The following is a 21836-nucleotide window of genomic DNA, read 5'->3' as shown; positions in this document are numbered from 1 at the left end:
CCCAGAGGTAACAGTTTGTTTATATACTACTTCACATTTTGCTATCTTTTGCATTTTAGCATTAATATTACACATGCTCATTAAATAATCCTTTTACATTTTATTTTCAAAGTTGTACATAATCATTAATTTTTTTCTTTCATATTTAAAAGAAATGAACCCCACTCCACTTCTGGCTTATTTCCTTCCCCTAGCTTTTCTATTGGGAATAGTTGGCTTGGGTTAAGAAGAATACTTAGAAAGAGAAACCAGTGTTTGTTTTTTGTTTTATCTTCTTGTTCTAAACTATCTCTTGGTATTAGGCTGTTGGTTTATCCTATTCTTCTGTTGCCTTCTATCAAGCAAGTCTTCTCAGATGTGCTCCTGTTTTTAAATCTGATTTTAAATTTCCCACGAGGTTTAATTTACATGAAAAAAAATTTTTTTCTTATAGATTAGCACCCAGTTCCACCGCTAGGCTCCCACACATGCACCAGTAAATATCCATTAAGGAAACACTAAGCGCCAGGAGCACCACCTTCCTCCTGAGCCTTGGCTGGCTGCAGGCCTCTCCTTTGATTTGGTGAAATGTACCAGACCTGACCTAACAGTTTATCCTTCAAAAAAGGGACACTGAAATTGTCGATTATTATCACATTAGAGAGCCCTGGGACCTTTTGTTTTAGCACCGAAGCGGAGTCAAAGATGGATTTACTTGTTCTTTTTTAGCCTATTCTGATGCTTTCCAGAATGGTTTTGACTTTGATAACAAACAGTTGTTTTCGAAAGACTTTACCAAATCCTACATCAAAGCCAAACCCTGAATAGAGGGAGGAAAATGACAGTGAAATACTGTCTAAAGAAGGGCTTTGTACAAGTTCTCCAACTTTGATTTCTCAGTTGACACCCGACACCATGCTTGTCTGACGTGATGTTTCCAATGCCACCCCAGTCGCGATGTTGGAGAGATGGCGAGTGATGGGAATGGGCTTCTCTGGGCTCTGCGTATCTGGGTTGGGGGTGGGAGGACAGAGAGGCTGGGACAGCAGGGTTGGTGCTGGCACCTGCCTTTGGGCACAAAAAATAAAAGGACCCTTTGTGCTTCAGGGTGGCTTATCTTCTGGGCCGCACAATAGGCTGATCCTTCCCAGGCCTGATAGGGGCTGCTCCAAAAGCTTAGGCCGCAGGGTCTTTATGCCCATTTCCGGCCTAACTGGAGTGTCAGGTTTCCAGCCTTCTGAGTCCAAATAAAGGGAGCTTGAAAAGCAGCAGAGAGAGGCAAGGCTTTTCTGTGTGTCCAGTAACCCCTGCCATCTTTTGCTGTGTTTCAGCAGCACTGCCCATTATTGTCGTGGCATCTCAGAGTTGAAAAGACCTTAAAGCATTTATTCCAAGCTACTTGTTTAGAAATGTGAAATAAGTCTTTTGCGATTATTACTGCCATGTCAGAAGTTGGTACCAGGATAACAGGACTCTATGCTCTGACTGAGACTCTTTGGTGTACTTTTCTTTAGAAGTTTCTGAGATGTTAGTATTTTGAAGTGAAAAGAGGACCCATTTCTATCACACGTGAGTTGACTGGCCTGATCCTATTGAAAACTCGTCAGTGGAGTCTGGAGCATGTGAATTTTATTTTATTGTTTAAAAATCACACAGTGTTCACTCTAGAAGACATAAGAAAATAAAGGGAATCAGAAAATAAAAACATTAGAATTATTAATACCTGTAGTCCCATCATCTAGAGATAAATACTTTCAAGGATCTGGTGTGTACCCGTCCCTAAATATATCTTTTCAAAAATGGGATTGTTGTCATAGATTGTGTTTTAGAACTGCCTTTAAAAAAAAACACCTAACAAGACATGTGAATTTCTTTCCATATTAATAAATATGTCTCTACACCACATTTTTACCAGCTGTCTAGCTTTCCCTTATATGGACATATTTATTTAACCAACCTTTAATTGTTGTTTCTAACTTTTTTGCATTGTGAAAATGCTGTGGTGAATGTCTTTGCAAGTAAAGATTTCCCTAGAATACAACATTGAAAGAAAAATTGTGCAGTAAAGGGGGTTTTGCGTATCTTCAGGACCTTTGACTGAGCCTCTGAATCTCCATCCTAGCTGTTGGCTCCATCCGTGTGTTTATGCACAGTTCTATGGGCACCTGTGCTCTCCCAGTCATGGGGTCCCCGTGTTCACAGTTAAGGTGCCAGGGCTGTTTGGAATCATCTAGTCAGTGGTCAGTTGTCCCGGTCACACTGCAGTGAATTCGTATAAACACACTTCACCTTTGCTCACCCCCCACCCCACCCTCAAGCTCTGAAGTTTCTGTGGCAGTGGATTGCATTGTTCTTGTAGTATTCCCACTTTTTTCTTCTTCATGAGAGGTGGCATTAAGATACATATGAATTATTAGAAACAACACAGAAGCTGGAGATTTTTTGTATGTTTGGTTTGGTTTTGGTGGGGGCTGGGGGTTGGTAAAACTGAAAAGCAATGAGCCAGTTGACTTAAAACAAAGGGAATGTTACTGGGTATATCCTTTTCCCTCCCCAGAAACCCAGACGGTGACGTGAGCCCCTGGTGCTACGTGGCAGAGCACGAGGACGGCGTCTACTGGAAGTACTGCGAGATCCCCACCTGCCAGAGTAAGGCCCAGACTCCCCCTTGGCCCCGAGCACTAGGCCTTTGGAGTGGAGGCCAGTGCCCCAGAGTGAGCGGGGGAGGGCAGATAGTGCAGGCAGGCAGGTGGGCTTCCTGGAGCAGGTGGGAGGAAAGCCACCTGGGCTGAAGATTTTCACTTCTCTCATGGAGGCTTTTTGGGAAGGAGACCCTCAGGTTCTCTCAGGAACCCCTTCCCTCCATGGAGAAGCCCAGAACTTCACCTTCCACTGGCTTTCCTCACACCGATTCGTCCATGGGTAGAGATGCACCAGCTTGGTAGCAGTCCAGAAAAAGAAACAGTACCTTGTACTTTGGGGAATTAATTTTCAAAAATGAGGGAATTCCCTGGTAGTCCAGCGGTTAGGACTCAGCACTCGCACTGCTGGGGCCTGAGTTCAATCCCTAGTTGGGAAACTAAGATCCCATGGGGTGTGGCCAATTTTTTTTTTTTTAAAGAATGAACAAAGAGCCTTTTATCGACAGTAAAACTAAGTTGTGACTCTACTTACTGTTTAGATTTGATGTGCTGTGTCCCCTGAAAGCTGGTGTTCAGTAAATGTCTAATTAGATACCTTCAAAACCAATGTGATAGCTCCTTTCCTCACATAAAGATGTTCTATTGTTATATTACAATAGCTCACAATTTGTCACTCCCTACTACTGGAAAACCCACTTTCTTCAGCCTTTTAGCACAAGATCTGTCTTCTAATCTGTTCATTCCTTCATTCCCTGTTCACTGTTTATTATATGTATGTAAAGGCAGAAAGGTATCCTGACCCTCAGGGCATATGTGATATGTCAGAGGATCTTAGAAAGGTACTTGAAAATAAGGTTGAAAATGTTGCGGGAAGATTTAACATACAGAAATCAAAACTACACATGGTAGCCATAAGGCGTTTACTAATCGGTGTTTATAATGTCTTGTTAAATATGCCATAGGAATAGAGTTTCTCAGTTCTTAGAGCTGAAGGAAAGGACTGCTCTTTCATAATAAGCCTACCCGGATTTTCTCCCTCATGATTTAAATCTACCCTTTGTCCGACCTTCTCTCCCACTCCTCAGGTCAGGAAGGGTATGGAGGTCCAAGTGGGACCCAAGCCTCTCTCCCCGTGCCCACCTCAGCAGTGTGAACTCTGCTGCCTCGGGAGGACCAGTGCTCACTTTCATGAGCTAAACTTTCACATGTCTCACTACTGCCTAGCAGTTAGGCCCTCACTTCCCTGTCCTTCCAGCCTGGTATACTTTGGTTCAGCTCTGCCAAAATGAGAAAACTGTAAAGACCAGAAGAATAGGCTTTTGCCCAGGCTGCTTAATCAAATTTTTAAAATGAAAAACATCTCTTTTGGCTCTAGTTATGTGAAGAAGGAAGGGGCTAGGGGAGAGGAAAGCAGATTTTCCTCGGTCCATTTGTTCTGCACAATGATGGTCTTTTAGTACCCGCCTATGTCATTCTCTTAGGAATGGCAAAGAGGGGGTTTCAGTCCGAGTGCTTTTATTTAGAAAGATAATCCTCCACTCTCATTTATAAAATATAATTTGGGCCAATGGAAGCAGACTCACGTGGTCACTGAGTTCCAGAGTAGAGAATTCCAGCAAAATAGTACGAACCACCTAGGTCCCCTCTAATTTGTAATATTTGTCAGATGTGTCTCACTGTTCCAAAAGAAAGGCTAAATGTCATTTTTCTTAAAGGCGCTTTCATAACCCTCTCAGAGCTTCTAAAGCTGGCCTTGAAATGGTCAAGGTGGGAAGACACACAGAAGTTGGGAATGAGAACTGGGAGCCCTTGGTTTAGGGCGTTGGGAGGAGGGAGCAGTATCTGGCTTTGGTCTTTTGGAAAACCCTTCTGTTCACCCTGTGGGCACCAGGGTCCCCACCGAGCCAGGCCTCAGACCTTGAGTCTGCAAGGACATTGTGCTTTTAATTTGTCAGATTAATAGAGTTGAGAAAACCTCCTAAGCTGTTTGCAGCAGGAGACCTTGGTAATTGCCTGATGGACTCAACTGAGATCCAGCCTGCCTATTTTAGGCCAGTTTTGCCCTATTTCTGGATGTGGAGTCATAATTTTCATGAATAATACTAACCCTCTGTGTGAAGCCCGCTATTCATGATCAGCATTGAACTTGTCATACAGGAAAAGGCCTGTGACATGATCAGATTCCTGGAAAGTTCATATCTGAATATAACAGACCCAGCAGGAGCCAGGGGGAATGAATGTTTAGGGACAAAGCCGAGTGTGGTTGAATGGTGGGCCATTGTGTGGAGACCGGAATCTCTGTTACGCAAAGAGCTAAAACAAGTAGGCAGGCAGAGACCAAGTCTGATTCAAAAGGGAGCAGAGAGAGATCTGAACCACGCTCTTGACCTATGCAGCCCAGATCAGAACTTACTGTTAAAAGGAGAACAACCCCCAGGAAATTGGATTTGCTCTTCAAACTGCTTCTGCCAATATGTGTCTCAGAACCCCCATTCTTATCACAGAGAGAAGAAATACAGATTTTTTAAAGGAAATCCCAACATCAAGTTTACCATCCCTGTTTGTCCCGCCTCCTGAATCTCTTAAGTCCTGTTGACTACTGAACAGGAAATCATTTGGCTTAATGTCCAGCCTTTGCGTGTCTGTCTCTTGTTAAATAGTCAGCCTCACCAGTCCTATTCCTGTTTATTTCATTGCTTTTGAGGGACAGGCACTATAATACCCCGCATGGCTTTTGCTTTGTTCTCTTTTACCTACAAAGTCTTCATAAAAGTTTCATACAGTTTTTGAAACTAAGTAGGCTAGTTGGGGGAGAGCAGAACCTGCAAATGGTATTTAAAGACAAATATGATTTTCTTCACATCCCTGATTAGAGCCTGAGGCCACAGGCATGAGAAATTTATCATGTCGGCTCCAAGAGCTATTTTTGGTTTGCAATAAAATTTTCACCTGATTTCTACACATTCAACTATAAAAATTCCCCTTCGAATTAGGGAAATTTGAATCCTGACAATGTTATATTAAGGAATCACTGTTAACTTTAATAGGTACAGTAATGGCATGCATATAGAGAGAGCCCTTTTAAATTACAGATACACACTGAAGTTATAGTATATCTGAGGTTTGTTTTACGTGATCTAGCCTTCCAAAGAGTGAGTGAGTGGGACGGGTGCAGGGGAAACAGATGAAATAAGAATATTTTTTCTAAAGTGGCTATTTGTTGATGCTGGGTAAGAGCTCATATTCTTTCCTATGTTTTGTGTATGCTTGAAAGTTTCAGTTACAAAAAATAGTTTTTGTAATACTGAAAGAATTTGTAATATTTAAAAAATTTTAAACTGAATGTGTAAACACATTCAAAGTATCCAGATTCAAGCATGTAACATGACTCACCTAACTGTGCTTTTTAAACATAGTTCACAGGTATTTGGGTTAGTTATTAAACTTTTAATAAGTTTAATACTGTTAGTTATTAAATTTATTTAAAATTAGTTATTAAAGTTTAAAATCACAAGGACCTTAGAAGTGATTAGCTGTGACAAATGACATTATTTAAGCTCTAACCATATAGTAGGGGACACAGGGGTGGCATGGTCTGCAGCCAGTGGGGAACCCCTAGTTTAGAACTGAAGGCAGCACATAAAGAGATGAGCACATGTGAGTGCTCTGCGTACGGGAGATGAACAGAAGGACGGGAGCACTGGAGAGGGGGTCTGCTCTGCACGGGCAGGGCTGCTCTGCCAGAGCGCTTCTGTAAGAAGTAGGGCCTTAGTGCAGGGCTTTTCCCGCTTTACGGTACCTACCATCACCAGGGAGCTTATTAACATGCAGGTTCTCATTCAGTAGCTCTGGGACAGACCTGGGATTCTGTGTTTCTAACAGGCCCCTGGGATGCTGGCACTGCAGGACTGCACTTTAAGCAGCCAGGGTAGGGTGGGGCGGAGGGAAAAGTTTGCATGCATGCACACACACGGGAATTCTCATGCACATCAGTGTTGCTAAGACATCGGTTTGAAGAAAAAAGGTCAGGAAATGAGGTCTGAGAAAAATTAGACAGGGCCAGATCATGGTCTGGGTACAAAACCTGACCCAGAAAGACAGTGATGAGGCCTGGGGGAGGGTCAGAAGGAAACCCTTCTCCATTACTTCCTAAGCCTCTGTGTCAGGGATTCGGGCCATTGTTCCTCCCTCCTAATCCGGGAGAAGTTCTCTCCTGCTGGCATCATCCTCCCAGACTTGCCCTAGGAGGACTCCAGCAACAGCACCTCTGCCACTTGGGGCCTTTGGTCGGTGACCTCACTGGCTTAAGTTCCTTTTAATTAAATGACACCCTGACTTTGTTCAAACAGATTTGTTGTCCCTTATAGAAATGCAACCCAAAAGAGCAGGGTTTGAAAGCTTCTCATTGTGATCCCTAATAAGAGTTTTTAAAGTTCAATTTCAGTGTATGTGCTGCCGAAGCAAGCACTAGAGTTTTTAAACTTCAGACTTTGAGTAAAAAGCCAAGGGCACTTTGGCAATGATGGTCAAGGCAGGCCCTCAACTACAGAAAATGTTTTGCTTCTGTCAGCACTTTTAGCATTTTAATGTCAGAAGTGATTTTTTAATGTTTTAGCTTTTTTCAGTTATAATTGAGTACCTCATATGTGTAAAGCACTTATATTCACATTACCTTTTCAACAATTCTGTGAAGCAGGTGGTATGTTCCCTCCCTCCTGCCCTCCTTGGTCAGATGAGAAAATGAAGCTGGAGTGGTTAAGTGATTTGATGAGGATTACCCTCTGAGCCAAATAGGATTTGAGTCTAGGACTCCTCACGGCAAGACCAACCAGTGCCCTTTTCCTCCCAGGACTTGTGAACAGCCCCATTTCCTTTAGTTCCTTAAAAGTGGGGGGCTTGGGATGGAACCAGGCTACAGTTGAGGTCATTCTTAAGAGTTTTTCTTTGGGTATTGTTTGGGAATTTGAGTTTGAAATTCTGATAGTATGCTGAATTATTAGGATTGCCTTTTCAACATTGGGGAAACCAAAGGATTAACTCAGTGGCGACAGAGGGTCTGCAGTTCAAGCTGTTAGCTCCAAGCCATTCTCTTTTCTCCTCTGAGTTTGGGAAATCCCAGGCCCCAGGAGTAAGCAGGCTGCGATAGTATCCAGGAAGCATTCACTGCAGGCAGAGCCACTCTGGACGCTGTCGGGCCCGTCTCCACGGGTGTTCCCGGCCCAGCTGTTCTCAGCTGGGAAGGGGCTCCCCACAGGTGGACACTTGGCCTGAAACCATGCATCAGCGGCCTTGTCCCAGCCTCAGGGTCTCTCCCAACACCATGTTCCCATTGCTCTGAACTTCACCTTGAAAAAGACACATCTCTGTACATCACCAACACTTTACAGCTGAACAGTGAAACCTCAAACTGTAGCCCATACCCAAAGCAATATTGAAGTTGAAATGAGCAGTAATACTGCACTTTATGCAGTCTCAGTTTTCACCTTTTCTCTCTTTGAAACTACAATTACGTAACCTTTTTATCTAAGTGAACCCTTTTAGGTTACCAGAATTAGCGGTCAGAATCCTCTTTTGATGATTTATTTTTTTGTTTGTTTTCCCAACTGGACTAAACTGTTCAAATACAGGCACAGGTTCTGGAATCTCTGTGAGGGACAGACCTTAAAGTGGTGGGGACCCGAGGTTTCTTTGAAACCTGTATTTGCTCAGTGGGGCTCTCTCATTTTACTTGGACTGTATGTCTGTTTACGGAGGGGTGCTAATAGAATTTATGGGGGCTTTCCCCCCTCAAACCATATATTTTAACAGTCTTCCACAGCCCCTTGCACAGTTCAGGCTTTAACAGTTTAGTTCAGTCGCTCAGTCGTATCCAACGCTTTGTGACCCCACGGACTGCAGCACACCAGGCTTCTCTGTCCAACACCAATTCCTGGAGCTTGCTCAAACTCATGTCCATCGAATTGGTGATGCCATCCAACCATCTCATCCTCTGTCGTTGCCTTCTCCTGCCTTCAATCTTTCCTAGCATCAGAGTCTTTTCCAGTGAGTCAGTTCTTCACATCAGGTGGCCAAAATATCAGTCCTTCCAATGAATATTCAGGACTGATTTCCTTTAAGATTGACCAAGGGACTCTCAAGAGTCTTCTGTAACACCACAGTTCAAAAGCATCAGTTCTTCGGTGCTCAGCTTTCTTTATAGTCCAACTCTCACATCCATACATGACTACTGGAAAAACCATAGCTTTGACTAGGCAGACCTTTGTTGGCAAAGTAATGTCTCTGCTTTTTAATATGCTCTCTAGGTTGGTCATAGCTTTTCTTCTAAGGAGCAAGCATCTTTTAATTTCATGGCTGCAGTCACCATCTGCAGTGATTTTGGAGCCCCCCAAAATAAAGTCTATCACTGTTCCCATTATTTCCCCATCTGTTTGCCATGGAGTGGTGGGACCGGATGCAGGCTGTAATAGATGCCCACCACATGTGCTTGCTGATGTGATTGTCGTACCTCCCAGGTAGACACAACGCAATCCAGAGGAAAGAACTCGGCCTCCAAAGTCCTTCACCTTAGGTTGGAATCATCACTTGCTTATAGCTCACGGCAAAATGACTCCTCTCTTAGCCTTGGTCTCCTCATCTCTACCTTCCAGGGTCATTTTGAAGATTAAATGAGTAAAATACACATGTCTCCGAGTCCAGGGACCTAGCAGAAGGTAGGCAGAAAAGTACGGGCACGGCCTGTGGTGGCCTGTGCTGCCTCCAAGGTGTGGACTACCACTGGCGTGTTCCTAATATCCAATTCCTAAACAGGTTCTTCCCAACCTTCGTTTTATTGCTGTCCAGTCCTGCATTATCTGATTGGCCCCAGGGCCCTGGAGTGTGCCTCAACTGCTTGCCTGGAGGCTGTTCCCCTGGGGCCTGGTGTGACTGACCCCTGTGCTCAGGGAACACCGGATGCCCTACATTCCTCTGACAGTGCAGTTTTATGGTTTCAGAACAGGCATATCCCGATTACTCATTGTTTTTGGCAGTGGATGTTATTTAATTTCTCATTAAAAAATTCAGACTTTCTGAACCAAATGGACATTTTCCTCAGCGACAGTTATATACATTGCATTTCAAAAATGTTCTAAAGCATATTAATAGCTTAAAAAGGGAAAATCATTCAGATCAGTAAGGACAATTTTACTGATAATCTTTATACCAGCACTGGCCTGTAAAAAATACACATGAACATAAGGAATAGTCCCACCCTCAATCTTATGATGTAATTAGGAATCTGAGCTATAAACACAGGAGAAAATTGGAGACCAGCCACCAATTATATAAATAAGATTGAGTTATGCGGTAGAGAGCTGTGAGTTTTTGAAGTTGAGAGGGCTCAGTGAGGGTTGGGGAGCTGGAGGCATCATTAGGGAGAAAGGCCAGAGGAGCTGGAGGGGTCAGGGCCCCGCAGGTCAGGGAACAAACAGCCAGACAGAGACGCAGAGGAAGGACACGGGACTGCTATGCGTGTCGGTGGGCGTTACGCTGCCCAAGGAAAGGAGTGGACAGAGAGGTACTGGGTAGGAACCTCGAACACCGGGGCTGATTAGATTGAGGCTCACATACAGGGAAAGCCCTCCTCATTCAGGAAGATGAGCCCAGTGTCCATTATAGGGTGGATGGAGGAGGGGATGTTTGGGGAGGGGAGGATAGGCGTAGATTTCAAAACAGAGGGATGAGGGCCTCGGCTGTGGTGGTGGGAGCGAGATCATGCAGGAAGGGTTCATCCAAGACGCGTTTAGGAAGGAGTCAGAACTTGATGACAAGTGAAATACATACTGCATGAAACAGCAGGACGAATAAAGGATGCCTCTGTGGTTCTTTGCCTGGGATGTTTGTGGTGTCCAGAAAAAAAGTTCGAGTCAACAAACTGAGCTCTCTTCCCAGAGACACAGCAGTACCGTACCGTTCCTCCTGAACTCAGACTGACCTTCTGTTGAGTAAGGTGTTTCGGTTGTCTTGTTACTGCATCACAGGCCACCCCAAAGCCCTGGTGTCTCAAAACAACAACAGCTTGTCGTACCTCCTCACTCTGTGGATTGGCTGGGTTTCAGCTTGGCTGTGTTCCTCCTGCTCTCATCTGGATTCAGTCAGGTGTCTGCATCCATCGGGCCTCTGCTGGGGCTGGGATACCCACGGGATGTCCAGGCTGGCCTCAGCCCCCTACCTGGGCAGCCTCTCTTTCCAGCAGCATACTTAGACCTCTTATAGGGTGGCCGGCTTCCAAGAGAAGCTGCCAGTCCTCTTAGGGGGTGAACTCAGAAGTCCACCGTATTCTATTAATCAAAGCAAGTCACAAGGTCAGTACTGATTCAAGAGGAGAGGAAATTGGTTCCAAGTCGAAAGTGGGGAGTCGCACACATGTATGGGGAGGGAGGAAATGATTAGAGCCTCTTTTGGAGATGGTCTACAACGTTCTATCCCCAGAAATTAACTTTCAAGAAGGGACTCCTGCCAGAGGAGAACTGTCTCTGTGATACATCAGGGTCGTATGGGGGTCAGAACCCTTAGGAACTTTTCCTGCCTTCCCCAAGGGTAAAATTTCATAGGGGAAGACAAGGTCTTGTTTACTTACTTATTTGGGTGAGTCACTATGAGACTCAGAGACATGAGTAAAAGAATCAGAGTGACTGAAAATGAGAACTGATATTTAGAAATAAAGTTATAGAGGTAGAGGGACTTCCCTTGAGGTCCAGTGGTTATGACTCCATGCTTTCACTTGCATGGGGCTTGGTTTGGATCCCTGGTCAGAGAACTAAGATCCTGCATGTTACACGGCATGGCCAAAAAAAAAAGTTGCAGAGTTAGAGTGGGGCCATATTATGGTAGGACTTGGACCAAGCTGGCAACTGTCAGGTTTTTAATGGAAGTTGTAGGTGGACAGGATGGAATACAGGGTGCTCATGGTCATGGGCTGAGAGTATGGAATAATCCACACCTAACCTATTGATGCTCTGAGGGAAGTCTTTGAAATGACTGGTCATCTGATAGGACTATCAGTGGCATCATCTCACGTGTACTTAGTCCCTTATTCCCCTCTCCTCCAGAAGAGCGAATTCAGCTCCTGAGGCACCAGTGTGGAGGCAGAAGGTAGTGAATGACATGATGGTGTTTATAATAATTAGCCTCACCCGCGGCCCCACCTCCCGCCCCGCCCCGCCTTTTGTAGCGGGAAACTCGCTTGTTCTTGGGAACTTTCCCATCAAGGAGTTAGTAGAAGCCAGTATACATATATTGTTTCGGTGTTGTGTTAATACTTTCAAACAGTGTACACTGAAAGCAGAATCATTTATTTGTTTTCATGAAATTCTCCCAATGTGCTTCATCACACATTAGTGATCAGAAATGAGATGTAATTTCCCAGTCCCTGCCCACAAGACCTGAATAGGATCTGACTGTAAGTTGAAGGAAGATTCGCCCTAACTCATGGATTGTGCAAGAATGAACTGCTGCTGGGTTTGATTGATTGTAGATGGGTTGTGGTGTGGTGTATCTGAAGGCTATTGAATGCAACATACAGTGCTTAATAAAAATCTTTATTTTTTAGTATAAAAAAGTAAAACAAGCAATCGCTGCATAGTTTCCAAAGAGCCAGATTTTATTTGTAAGAAAATGTAAAAGATGTTCCCCAGAGCCAGGGCAGAGTTTTCTAAAATGCAAGAGAGAAACTTTGCTTCCGGTTTCTTAAACAGATCTCTCAGATTTGGCAGTAGACAACACAGTGATGGATCAGGACTTCTTATGCAAATTACCAGCTGAAGATTTTTATTCAGATTGAACTTTTACAATAAAGGGCAGGCTTTTTTCTTTGTCAGGAATTGTCTGCAAGGAATAGAACTCACTCAAGCTAACTTGAGCGCAAGAGATTTATTGAAAGTGTGTTGGGAGAATATCACAGAATCCAATCCCTGTGTCCCAGAACCTGGGAAGGAGGTGCCCACACTTACCATCTGTCTGTGGGGCTGCACGGTCTCACTCTCTGCCCCTCTCTCTCAGTATGGCTTCCATTCTTCTTCCTCTTTGTGGATCAGCAGAATCAGCTCACTTACCCACTCACGTGGCCCAGATGTGGCTTTGTTGCCTTAATCCAGGCTTGACCGAATCCCACAAGTCCTGTGCCTGCATTTCAATACCTAGAATCCTAGTTCCAACTTCCTGGGAGAAGAAGTCTGGTGACCCCAGTGGGGGTCAGCAGTGGCCAAGGATGGGGCTTGTAGGCCTGCCCCCAGCCAACAGCAGGTCCTCCGAGACGGTGGTTCTCAGAGAAGGGCTGTTGGCCATGGAGGCCCTGTGGAGGTGTGAGGTGCACCTTCAAAGTGAGACCACAGTTATATCCAGTTGTAAAGGCTGTTTAGCAAGTCTGCGTGGTTGCTTCCCAACAGTTGCTTGTGGCAGTGAGAAGACAGTAGTTCCTGGGTTAATCTGAAGAAAGAACCATCTTCCCTCAGCTACCTCTAAAACTTTTACCTCTGTCAAGAACCCTGAATCTCTGAAAAAGTTGTTGGTAATTAACTGTCACATTTTAAAGCACCAAATGTGGTAAACAAGGGGTCCATTTATATTTTCAGATGATTTTTAATTGAAAATGTGGAACCCTCTTTGGTAAGAGAAAAAAAATGCATGACCAAGCCACAGGACTTTAAAGTGGTCTTGAAAGTAAAAAAGGAATTTGAGAACAAATATCCTTTTACAAATTGACTTTCCCTCCCTGCTTCTGGGAAGAACTCAGGGTGGGACACGGTCTGGAAATCCACTCAGCTGACCAGTCATGCTTTTGAAGACGACAATGACGTGTCTTCTCTGGCGAGACTTGGAGCCACACTTTCCAGTGAGAGTCAGCAGCAGCGACAGCCCTCAAAGGCTGGCCTTGCAGTGCACAGAGCGTCGAGGGACTAACGTGTCTGCAGACTTAGCCCTTCATCTTAGGGAGTCACTTTCATTTAGCTCCCAGACTGGCCTTATCAGGAGAGGGACGCCAAGGGAAAAGCCGTGGAGTGAGCATTCCCCTCTGGAGCTGACCTCTGCTCTCCAGGGAGAACAGCCTCTCATGTATCCCCCACTCAGGGCCCTTAGCCTGGCCAAACTGTGGCTGCTTCTCGGTCACCTAGGAAACCCACCTCCTGTCCGCCTTCCTGAAAGGGCTCTGGGTTTCATGGAAAAGGCTTGCATGGCAGTACACTGGGTCTACCCAGATGCAGAGGTTAACATTTTAATATCTGGAATCAAATATAGTTTTCCAAGATAACTGCCTTTGATCTTATCTTTTAATTCAGTGCTGCTTTACTCTTCTATGAACCCAGCAGGTTATTCTGGTTTGTGTGGGAAATGGTGAAAGCCTTTTTGTATGTAATGACAGCAAACAGTGTTTATTCAGCACATACTATATTGCCAGGCCTTGTGGTGTTTACTTTATTTACATTATCTAATTTTAATTCTCACAAGAAGCCTTTGAGGCCCATATCATCCACTGTGGATGAACCTGAGCTTAGAAAGGCTGTGGCAGAGGGACCCACGTTCACCCTGGGGTCCGTCTGTCGAAAGCTCACGTTTGTGATTGTTGCAAAACACTGCTTGCCTCTGGACAGGTGATGGTAGCTCCAGCGCCCTTCAGAACATTGCCAAGAGCTGGGAAGCAGGCAAACAAACAAAAGCTCTGAGCTACCGTATGGACAGCTGAAATCGAGAAGGAAACATAGAGGCCTTCCCTCTTTCAGAAACTATTCTTATTTTCCACACAGTTCTAATAAGCTCGATAGTTTTGTTCTAAGCCTACTTAGTTTTTAGTGTTAATTGCTCATTTGTGTCCGACTCTTTGCGACCCCATGGACTGTAGCCCGCCAGGCTCCTCTGTCCATAGGACTCTCCAGACAAGAATACTGGAATGGGTTGCCATTTCCTTCTCCAGGGGATCTTCCCGACCCCAGGATTGAACCTGGGTCTCCTGCATTGCAGGCAGATTCTTTGCCATCTGAGCCACCAGTGAAGTCCATAAGTCTAAGCCCAAGAAGCAGCAAATTAAGAAGATAAGCCAAGACCACAGGCACTGGCAGTAGCAAGTAGACACTAAGACTCCTTCCAGTGCTAATATACTGAGGGTTCAGCAGCCCCAGCTGTAACCATGGAGACTGATTAACTATTAGAGTCAGACACAGGAAAGCACACAGTCCGGGACCATTTGGTGACATACATCTGGTGACCTCAAGCCACCAAGAAACAAAGTACGTAGGTTAAACTAAGTTTGTTGTTTTTTTTTTTAATTATCTAATGCATTTTCGAAAAGTTTCATCCAAAATGATGAAGATAGAATTTTACCTTTTAAAGTTAACCTCTAATAGAGAACCTGGTTATCTGGAGTGGTGTTTCTAGCTAGCCAAAGAGGACAGCGAGGAGTCAAAACCTAAGTGGACGTCAAGATGCAGGTCAGCTCTCCTCTCACTCTGCTCTGCAGTCTTGACTCCCTGCTGCCTGACAGGTACCTTAACTCACACTCTCCATGAGTTTAGCTGGCAACATGGGACACATTTGTTCATTGAGCACCCAGTTTCAGGGCACCCACTGTATGGCTGGGACCATACCAGACCCTGGGAATACAATGGTGTGCAGAAGATACAGTCCGGCCCTTAAGTTCATGGTTAATCGACGAATGAGACATAAACAGGTGTTTAGAATCAGGTTTCGCACAGGCTGCCACAGGAGCACACCACAGGGGCATGCAACCTTCTCTGTGGAATGGGAGGATGACGGGAGGCCCATGGGGCTTCCCAAGGGGAATGATGCTCAGGCTGCCATCCTAGGCAGAGAATAGTGTTCTAAGCAGAAGGAACAGCTTGTAAGAAAGGCCAGAGGCCAGAGAGCCATGTGCATGTGGGCAACTTGCAGATACACTATAATGTATCTTGGGTTTCATATGGAATGTGAGCCGAGGGACAGAGAGAGGGGTCATGCTGAGGGGGTGGGATAGAGGAGCAACATAGATCAGGTAGGGCCTTGGGTCCCATGTGAGAGTTTAGACTTGATCCTAGAGGATGACCCGGGAGCTCTGAGGGTTTCAGGCAAGGCCCCTGCATACCTCTGTAGCTCCTGGTGCCTTCCCGTCTCTCTTTCACTGGTCACACTCACTTCTTTGTGTTCCTGCAAAAACCAAGGTCGTTCTTGCCTTAGACCTTTGCCCTTGGCCTTCCTTCTGCCTGGAATGTACTGTAAAGGTTATTGTGGTTGCAGTGTACTAACTAGATTAGAGTAGGGGGAGCCTAGAGACAGGGAGATGGAATAGGAGGCTGATAGAATAGTCTGAGTGGGAGAGGTATGTGTTCTCAGTCATGTCTGACTCTTTGCAACCCCAAGGATAGTAGCCCACCAGGCTCCTCTGTCCATTGAATTTTCCAGGCAAGAATACTGGAGCAGGTTGCCACTTCCTATTTCAGGGGATCTTCCTGGCCCTAGGGTTGAACCCACATCTCTTGTGTCTCCTGCATTGGCAGGCAGATTCTTTACCACTAGCACCACCTGGAAAGCCCCGAATGGGAGGGGACAGTGGCCTAAACCAGGGAAATAGCAGCCTGGATAGAGAGGTGGACAGGTGTATGAAGTATTTTAGGAGGTAAAATGGACAGTGTCTGGCAGGCGGTTGACATGGTGTCAAGGACGATACTAAGGCCACCGTTGTCCAGACGCAGGGAGCAGCAGCATGGTGTGGGCTGGATTCCAGGCTCTGTCTCCCCGGGGTGTTCTGGAGCCCCACTGCCCTCCTGGAACTGAACATGAGCTCCCTGAATTTGTTCACCGAATTGTTGTGAATAAACCTGATAGGTTCCAGCTGCATCCACGCAAACCACGACCTTGTTTATGTCTAATGTTAACATTTATGGTTCTGTGCCTTAGGCTGTCTATAAATGAATACATAATAACATGCCTATTTTTGAGCATGGAATGGAATAAATGAGACAGAAATCAGAGTAAATGACCAAGATGATCACGATCAAGTAGCTCTTATTAAAAACCATTAAATGCATGCTTCAGGTTTCCATGTGTAAGGCCCCTTTAACAAGCCTATATGATTCACCCCTAACTAGAGATGCTTAGCTCACTGCATTTGTTTAAACTCCAAAGCCCAGCCATTCCCAAGCCAGGCCCCCACTGAATGCTGAACTCCTACTGCCTAGATCTTTTCTGTTTACATTTGCTACTATAGAGATTTGGTTTGTTTCCGAAAGATGCATTTTAACATTTGTGTGGTGAGCCACATTTGTTATATTTGACCCATGTGTGACGCAAGGGAGAAGGGTAACCACTTGGCTTAGAGGGGGGAGGGTGACTCTTTGGGTTAGCTTCCTGCCAGTTTAAAATGAGCTGGTTAGATGTAGATGGTGGCAGAAATTGAAAAGTGTGTGTGTGTGTGTGTGTGTGTGTGTGCACGTGTGTGTATTCTTATGTGCCAAAAACTAGTATGGGTGTAAAGTTTACTCAATTGGACCATGCTGCTTTCCAGTCTTAAACAAAAAGTGCTTTCTAAGAATCTATATGTCTCACTTTGGAATTGGATAATATGTAACTCTGACTGGCTTAGAAGTGCTTCTAGGACCAGACCTCATTCGTGTCTTATATCTTGAGTGATGTGAACTGTAAGGAGCCAAACAGAGACCATAGGGAAAGGGCTTCATCTGATGGTGGAGTGATTTCATAAATAACACAGATGAAAAACTAAGGGGCAGAGAGGTCCATTTGTCTATTGTCGTTTAGTCGCTAAGTAGTGTCCGACTCTTTGTGACCCCATGGACTGTAGCCCACCAGGCTTCTCTGTCCATGGGATTTCCCAGGCGAGAATACTGGAGTGGATTGCCATTTCCTTCTCCAAGGGATCTTCCTGACCCAGGGATCGACCCTGTGTGTCCTGCACTGGCAGGCAGATTCTTTACCGCTGAGCCACCTAGGAAACCATAATTTGTCCATGGCTCACAATACATTCCTTTATTCAGTGAGCATATATTTAGATGCATGTTATATAGGTGTGTTAGTCATCTATTGCTGTAACAGATTACTCTAAAATTTAATGAGAACACACATTTATCACCTCACACTTTCTGTAGGTCAGGAAATCTGGACATGGTTGAGCCGGGTCCCCTGCCTCAAGGTCTCTGGTGAGGCGTCTGCCAGGGCCGGGTCTCATCTGAAGGGTCTGCTGGGGAGGATCTCCTTCAAGCACACATAGCTGTTGGTGGGATTCAGTCTCTGCAGAAACTGGAAGTCTCAGCTCCTTACTGGCTATTGGCTGAAGGCCATTCTTATGACCTCTGATGTGATACATTGCTTTATTAGAGTATATAAGCCAAGAAGGCAGTAGAGAGAGTCAACTGACAAGACCAAAGTCACAGCTCTTGTAGTCCAGTCACAGAAGTAGTTCCCCTCAACTCTACCACATTCTGTTGGGCAAAAACAAATCACTTGTCCAGCCCACACTCCAGGGGAGGGAATAACACAGGGCACAAACACCAGGAGGTGGGGGCACATATATTTAGGTTTCTTTATTCTCAGTTGCAGCTTTTTCTACTAGACCAGACCATCTGACTTTTGTAGTTGTGAAACGCTAATACGTCCACTGTGGTAAACAGAATAATCCCCCTCCCCCAAAAGTCCATGTTGTAAGCCCCAGAATCTTCAAACATGTTACCTTACGTGGCACACGCGATGCAGATGAGAATTTTGACATGGGGAGATGATCCTGAAGTACCCTGGTGGGCCAGTGTCATCACACAGGATGTGTAACAGAGAGGCGGGGGGATGAGAGGCAGAGAAGGTGGTGTGATGACAGAAGCAGGGCGGGGAGGCAGAGGCTGGAGTGGTGCAGCCACAGCTGAGGAATGGGGGCAGCTTCTTCAGGAGACAGCAAGGGGCAGGTTGTGCCCTGGAGCCTCAGGAGGAGCCAGAGTTCTGCTGACACCTTGATTTTAGTCCCATTAGACCCATTTAGTACTTCTCAATGGCCACCAACTCCAGTATTCTTGCCTGGAGAATCCCAGGGACGGGGAAGTCTGGTGGGCTGCCGTCTATGGGGTCGCACAGAGTCGGACACGACTGAAGCGACTTAGCAGCAGCAGCAGCAGTACTTCTCACCTCTGCAACTATAAGATGATGGGTTTATGCTACTTTAAGCCACTAGGTTTGTGGTCATTGATTGCAGTGGCAATAGGAAACTATTAAATTCACGAAATGAGCTGGTAAAACCAACTTGTGGGGCTTTTTGAGGGGACTAGGGAGGCACAAGGCATAGGATGGTAGCTTCCAAGCGCTTTTTTTTTTTTTTTTTTTGTCCTCCAGTGACTCTGAGACATAATTTGTATATTGTAGCTTCTCTGTTTTTAGGAATCTATGCCTAGTTCTTGTCAATACTAAATTCTATCAATATTGAACAAGTAAAAAATGTCTTAGGGTCGGTTTTATGGGCTTCACATACTCGTCAAAATAAAACAAAGATGTAGCAGTTAGCAGAGGGCACCAAGACTTCCATTTTTAACACTTGGTGCTTGCTATTTATTTGCACTTTTTATGTGCATTTATTGCACAGGAATGGAAATATGGGCTGAGATGAAAGTACCTGGCGCAACACGCCTTTCCTTCTTGGTGTTTCACAGCCAGAAGTTGTGAAGTTCTTTTGTTTTTCTTTTTTCTCCAGTGCCTGGAAACCTTGGCTGCTACAAAGATCATGGAAACCCACCTCCTCTAACTGGCACCAGTAAAACATCTAACAAACTCACCATACAAAACTGCATCAGTTTTTGTCGAAGTCAAAGGTTCAAGGTAATAGTTCTGAGCTTTATACCTATGGAAAAAGATAAAGGTCTAAATGCATTCTGCTGAGATATTATTTAAAATGTATTTAAATCATTTAAATTGTTAGAAACAACAACAACCTGTGAAGCCATTACAACTGTACTTTTCTTCCAAAAAGAAGTTGAAGGAAGAGTGGGGCTTGGGATTCTGGGGTGTGAGGCAGCACTCTGTCCAAAGACTGAGAGAAAAAAGGAAACACCCCAGTACCTGCATCCAGCTTGACCTCCAGCAGAGTCATGTGTTTCCTCCAGCCCCTGTGTGTAATGAGCAGAGAGGTCTCTGGCTCCAGGGGGGTGGATCTGAGAATAAGCCAAGGTAGTGGTTACTACTTTGATATATTAAGGGGCCCTTGCCTGGATACCAGTCCAAAATATTTTCTTTCCATCCTGTCCATTCTTCTAGTCATTAAGGTTCAATAATGCTATTGTTTGTTATATCAAAAAAGAAGTCTTTTCCTCCCTCCTTTCCTCCCTCCCTCCCTCCCTTCCTTCCATCCTTCATTCCTTCCTTAATAATTTCATCAAAAGGCCATTAATCAGGCCCAAGCAAGGAGAATAGACTGGCAGTGCTCAAGGCCTGTCTGAGGCAGGGTCTGAGCAAGGCAGTTGGCCCAACATGATCAAGTGATTGGTTGCTTGCAAAAAATTGAGCATGTTAGGTAAATCTATGGAGGATAATGGGAACCAGGTTTCTCACCATTAGAGAAGGGGGCCAGAGAAAACTGGAATGAAGCCTGCAGTGTTGGACAGGGATTGATGTTATTAGTATAGTGCATGGTTTCTGATATATATGTAGAGAGAGATATACAGAAATAAATACATAGGACTTGTGATAGTTGTCCAGTAATTAAGACTCCACACTTCCACTGCAGGAGGCACAGGTTTCATCCCTGGTTGGGGAAATAATATCCCACATGCCACATGATGCGGTGAAAGAAAACAAAAAGGAAAGAAACATAAATATAAAAATGTGTGTATGTGTGTTTGTATATATATATGTATTTCCTAGCTCTTTCCACTAAGAGGGCCTGGGAACAGTGATATACTGAAAAAAAAGCTACAGCACTGGCATAAAGATGGACATATAAGCTGAAGGAAATAGAATTTAGAGTCCAGACATTATTATTTATGGCCATATTATTATTTATATTAATGAATAATAATTTATTATATATCTTTATATATAAAGATATAGTACATAGTATACATAGTATATAATAAATACATGTTATTTATTATATATGTCAGAAACCATGCACTGCACTGAGTAACATCAATCCCTGTCCAACACTGCAGGCTTCATTCCAGTTTTCTCTGGCGCGCTTCTCTAATAGTAAGAAACCTGGTTCCCATTATCCTCCATAGATTTACTTACGTGGTCAATCTTTTGCAAGCTACCAATTGCTTGATTGACAGTATTATTTATGGCTGATTGATATTTGTCAAGGGTGCCATATCATTCAATGGGGAAAAAACAAGTGTTTTTAGCAAACAATGCTGGGACAACTGGATATCCACATGGAAAAAATGAAACTGGACCCCTACCTCATATATGAAAATTAATTTAAAATGGATCACAGACCTACATGTAGCAGCTAAAACTATAAAGGTTTAGGAAGAAATATGGGTACAGATATACATAACCTTGGATGAGGCAATGATTTTTTCAGTTAGGATACCAAAAGCACAGACAATCAAAGAAAAAATAAATTGGACTTCATCAAAATTTAAAATCTCTGTGTATCAAGGACACTATTAAGAAAGTAAAAAAGCAACTCACAGAATAGAGCAAATATTTGCAAAACATATTTGAATAAAGATCTAATGCCCAAAATACATAAAGAACTCTAACAGTGTGACAATAGAAAGATAAACAGCCCAATTTAAAAATGAGCAAAGGATTGAATAGATGTTTCTTCATAGAAGATGTACAAATGGCCAATAAGCACATGAAAATGTGCTCAACATTCTACCTATGTTACACATAATCAAAAAAATTTTTTTACACTTCATGCGGTAAAGATGCTCAGTATTACTAGTCTTTGCTGCTGCTGCTAAGTCGCTTCAGTCGTGTCCGACTCTGTGCGACCCCATAGACGGCAGCCCACTAGGCTCCTCTGTCCCTGGGATTCTCCAGGGAAGAATACCGGAGTGGATTGCCATTTCCTTCTCCAATGCATGCAAGTGAAAAGTGAAAGTGAGGTCGCTCAGTCGTGTCCGACTCCTAGCGACCCCATGGACTGCAGTCTACCAGGCTCCTCTGTCCATGGGATTTTCCAGGCAAGAGTCTTTAGGGAAATGCAAATCAAAATCAATGAGATACCATTTCATACAATAAATAACCTAG

At 44.4% G+C, this 21836-nt stretch overlaps 1 protein-coding gene across 3 annotated transcripts in view; it reads left to right on the top strand.

The window, feature by feature from the left end:
- KREMEN1 (kringle containing transmembrane protein 1) overlaps nt 1–21836 on the top strand; it is a 54302-nt gene that overhangs the window by 18783 nt on the left and 13683 nt on the right. For all 3 annotated transcript variants that reach the window (XM_025267411.3, XM_044929995.2, XM_044929996.2), the window contains exons 3-4: nt 2537–2628; nt 19333–19457. In XM_025267411.3, coding sequence (XP_025123196.1) covers nt 2537–2628; nt 19333–19457 — 217 coding nt within the window. The remainder of the gene's footprint in view (nt 1–2536; nt 2629–19332; nt 19458–21836) is intronic.

The sequence above is a fragment of the Bubalus bubalis genome, chromosome 17 (genome assembly GCF_019923935.1).
Source record: "Bubalus bubalis isolate 160015118507 breed Murrah chromosome 17, NDDB_SH_1, whole genome shotgun sequence".
Taxonomy (NCBI): Eukaryota; Metazoa; Chordata; class Mammalia; order Artiodactyla; family Bovidae; genus Bubalus; species Bubalus bubalis.
This window is presented reverse-complemented; position numbering and strand designations above follow the sequence as displayed.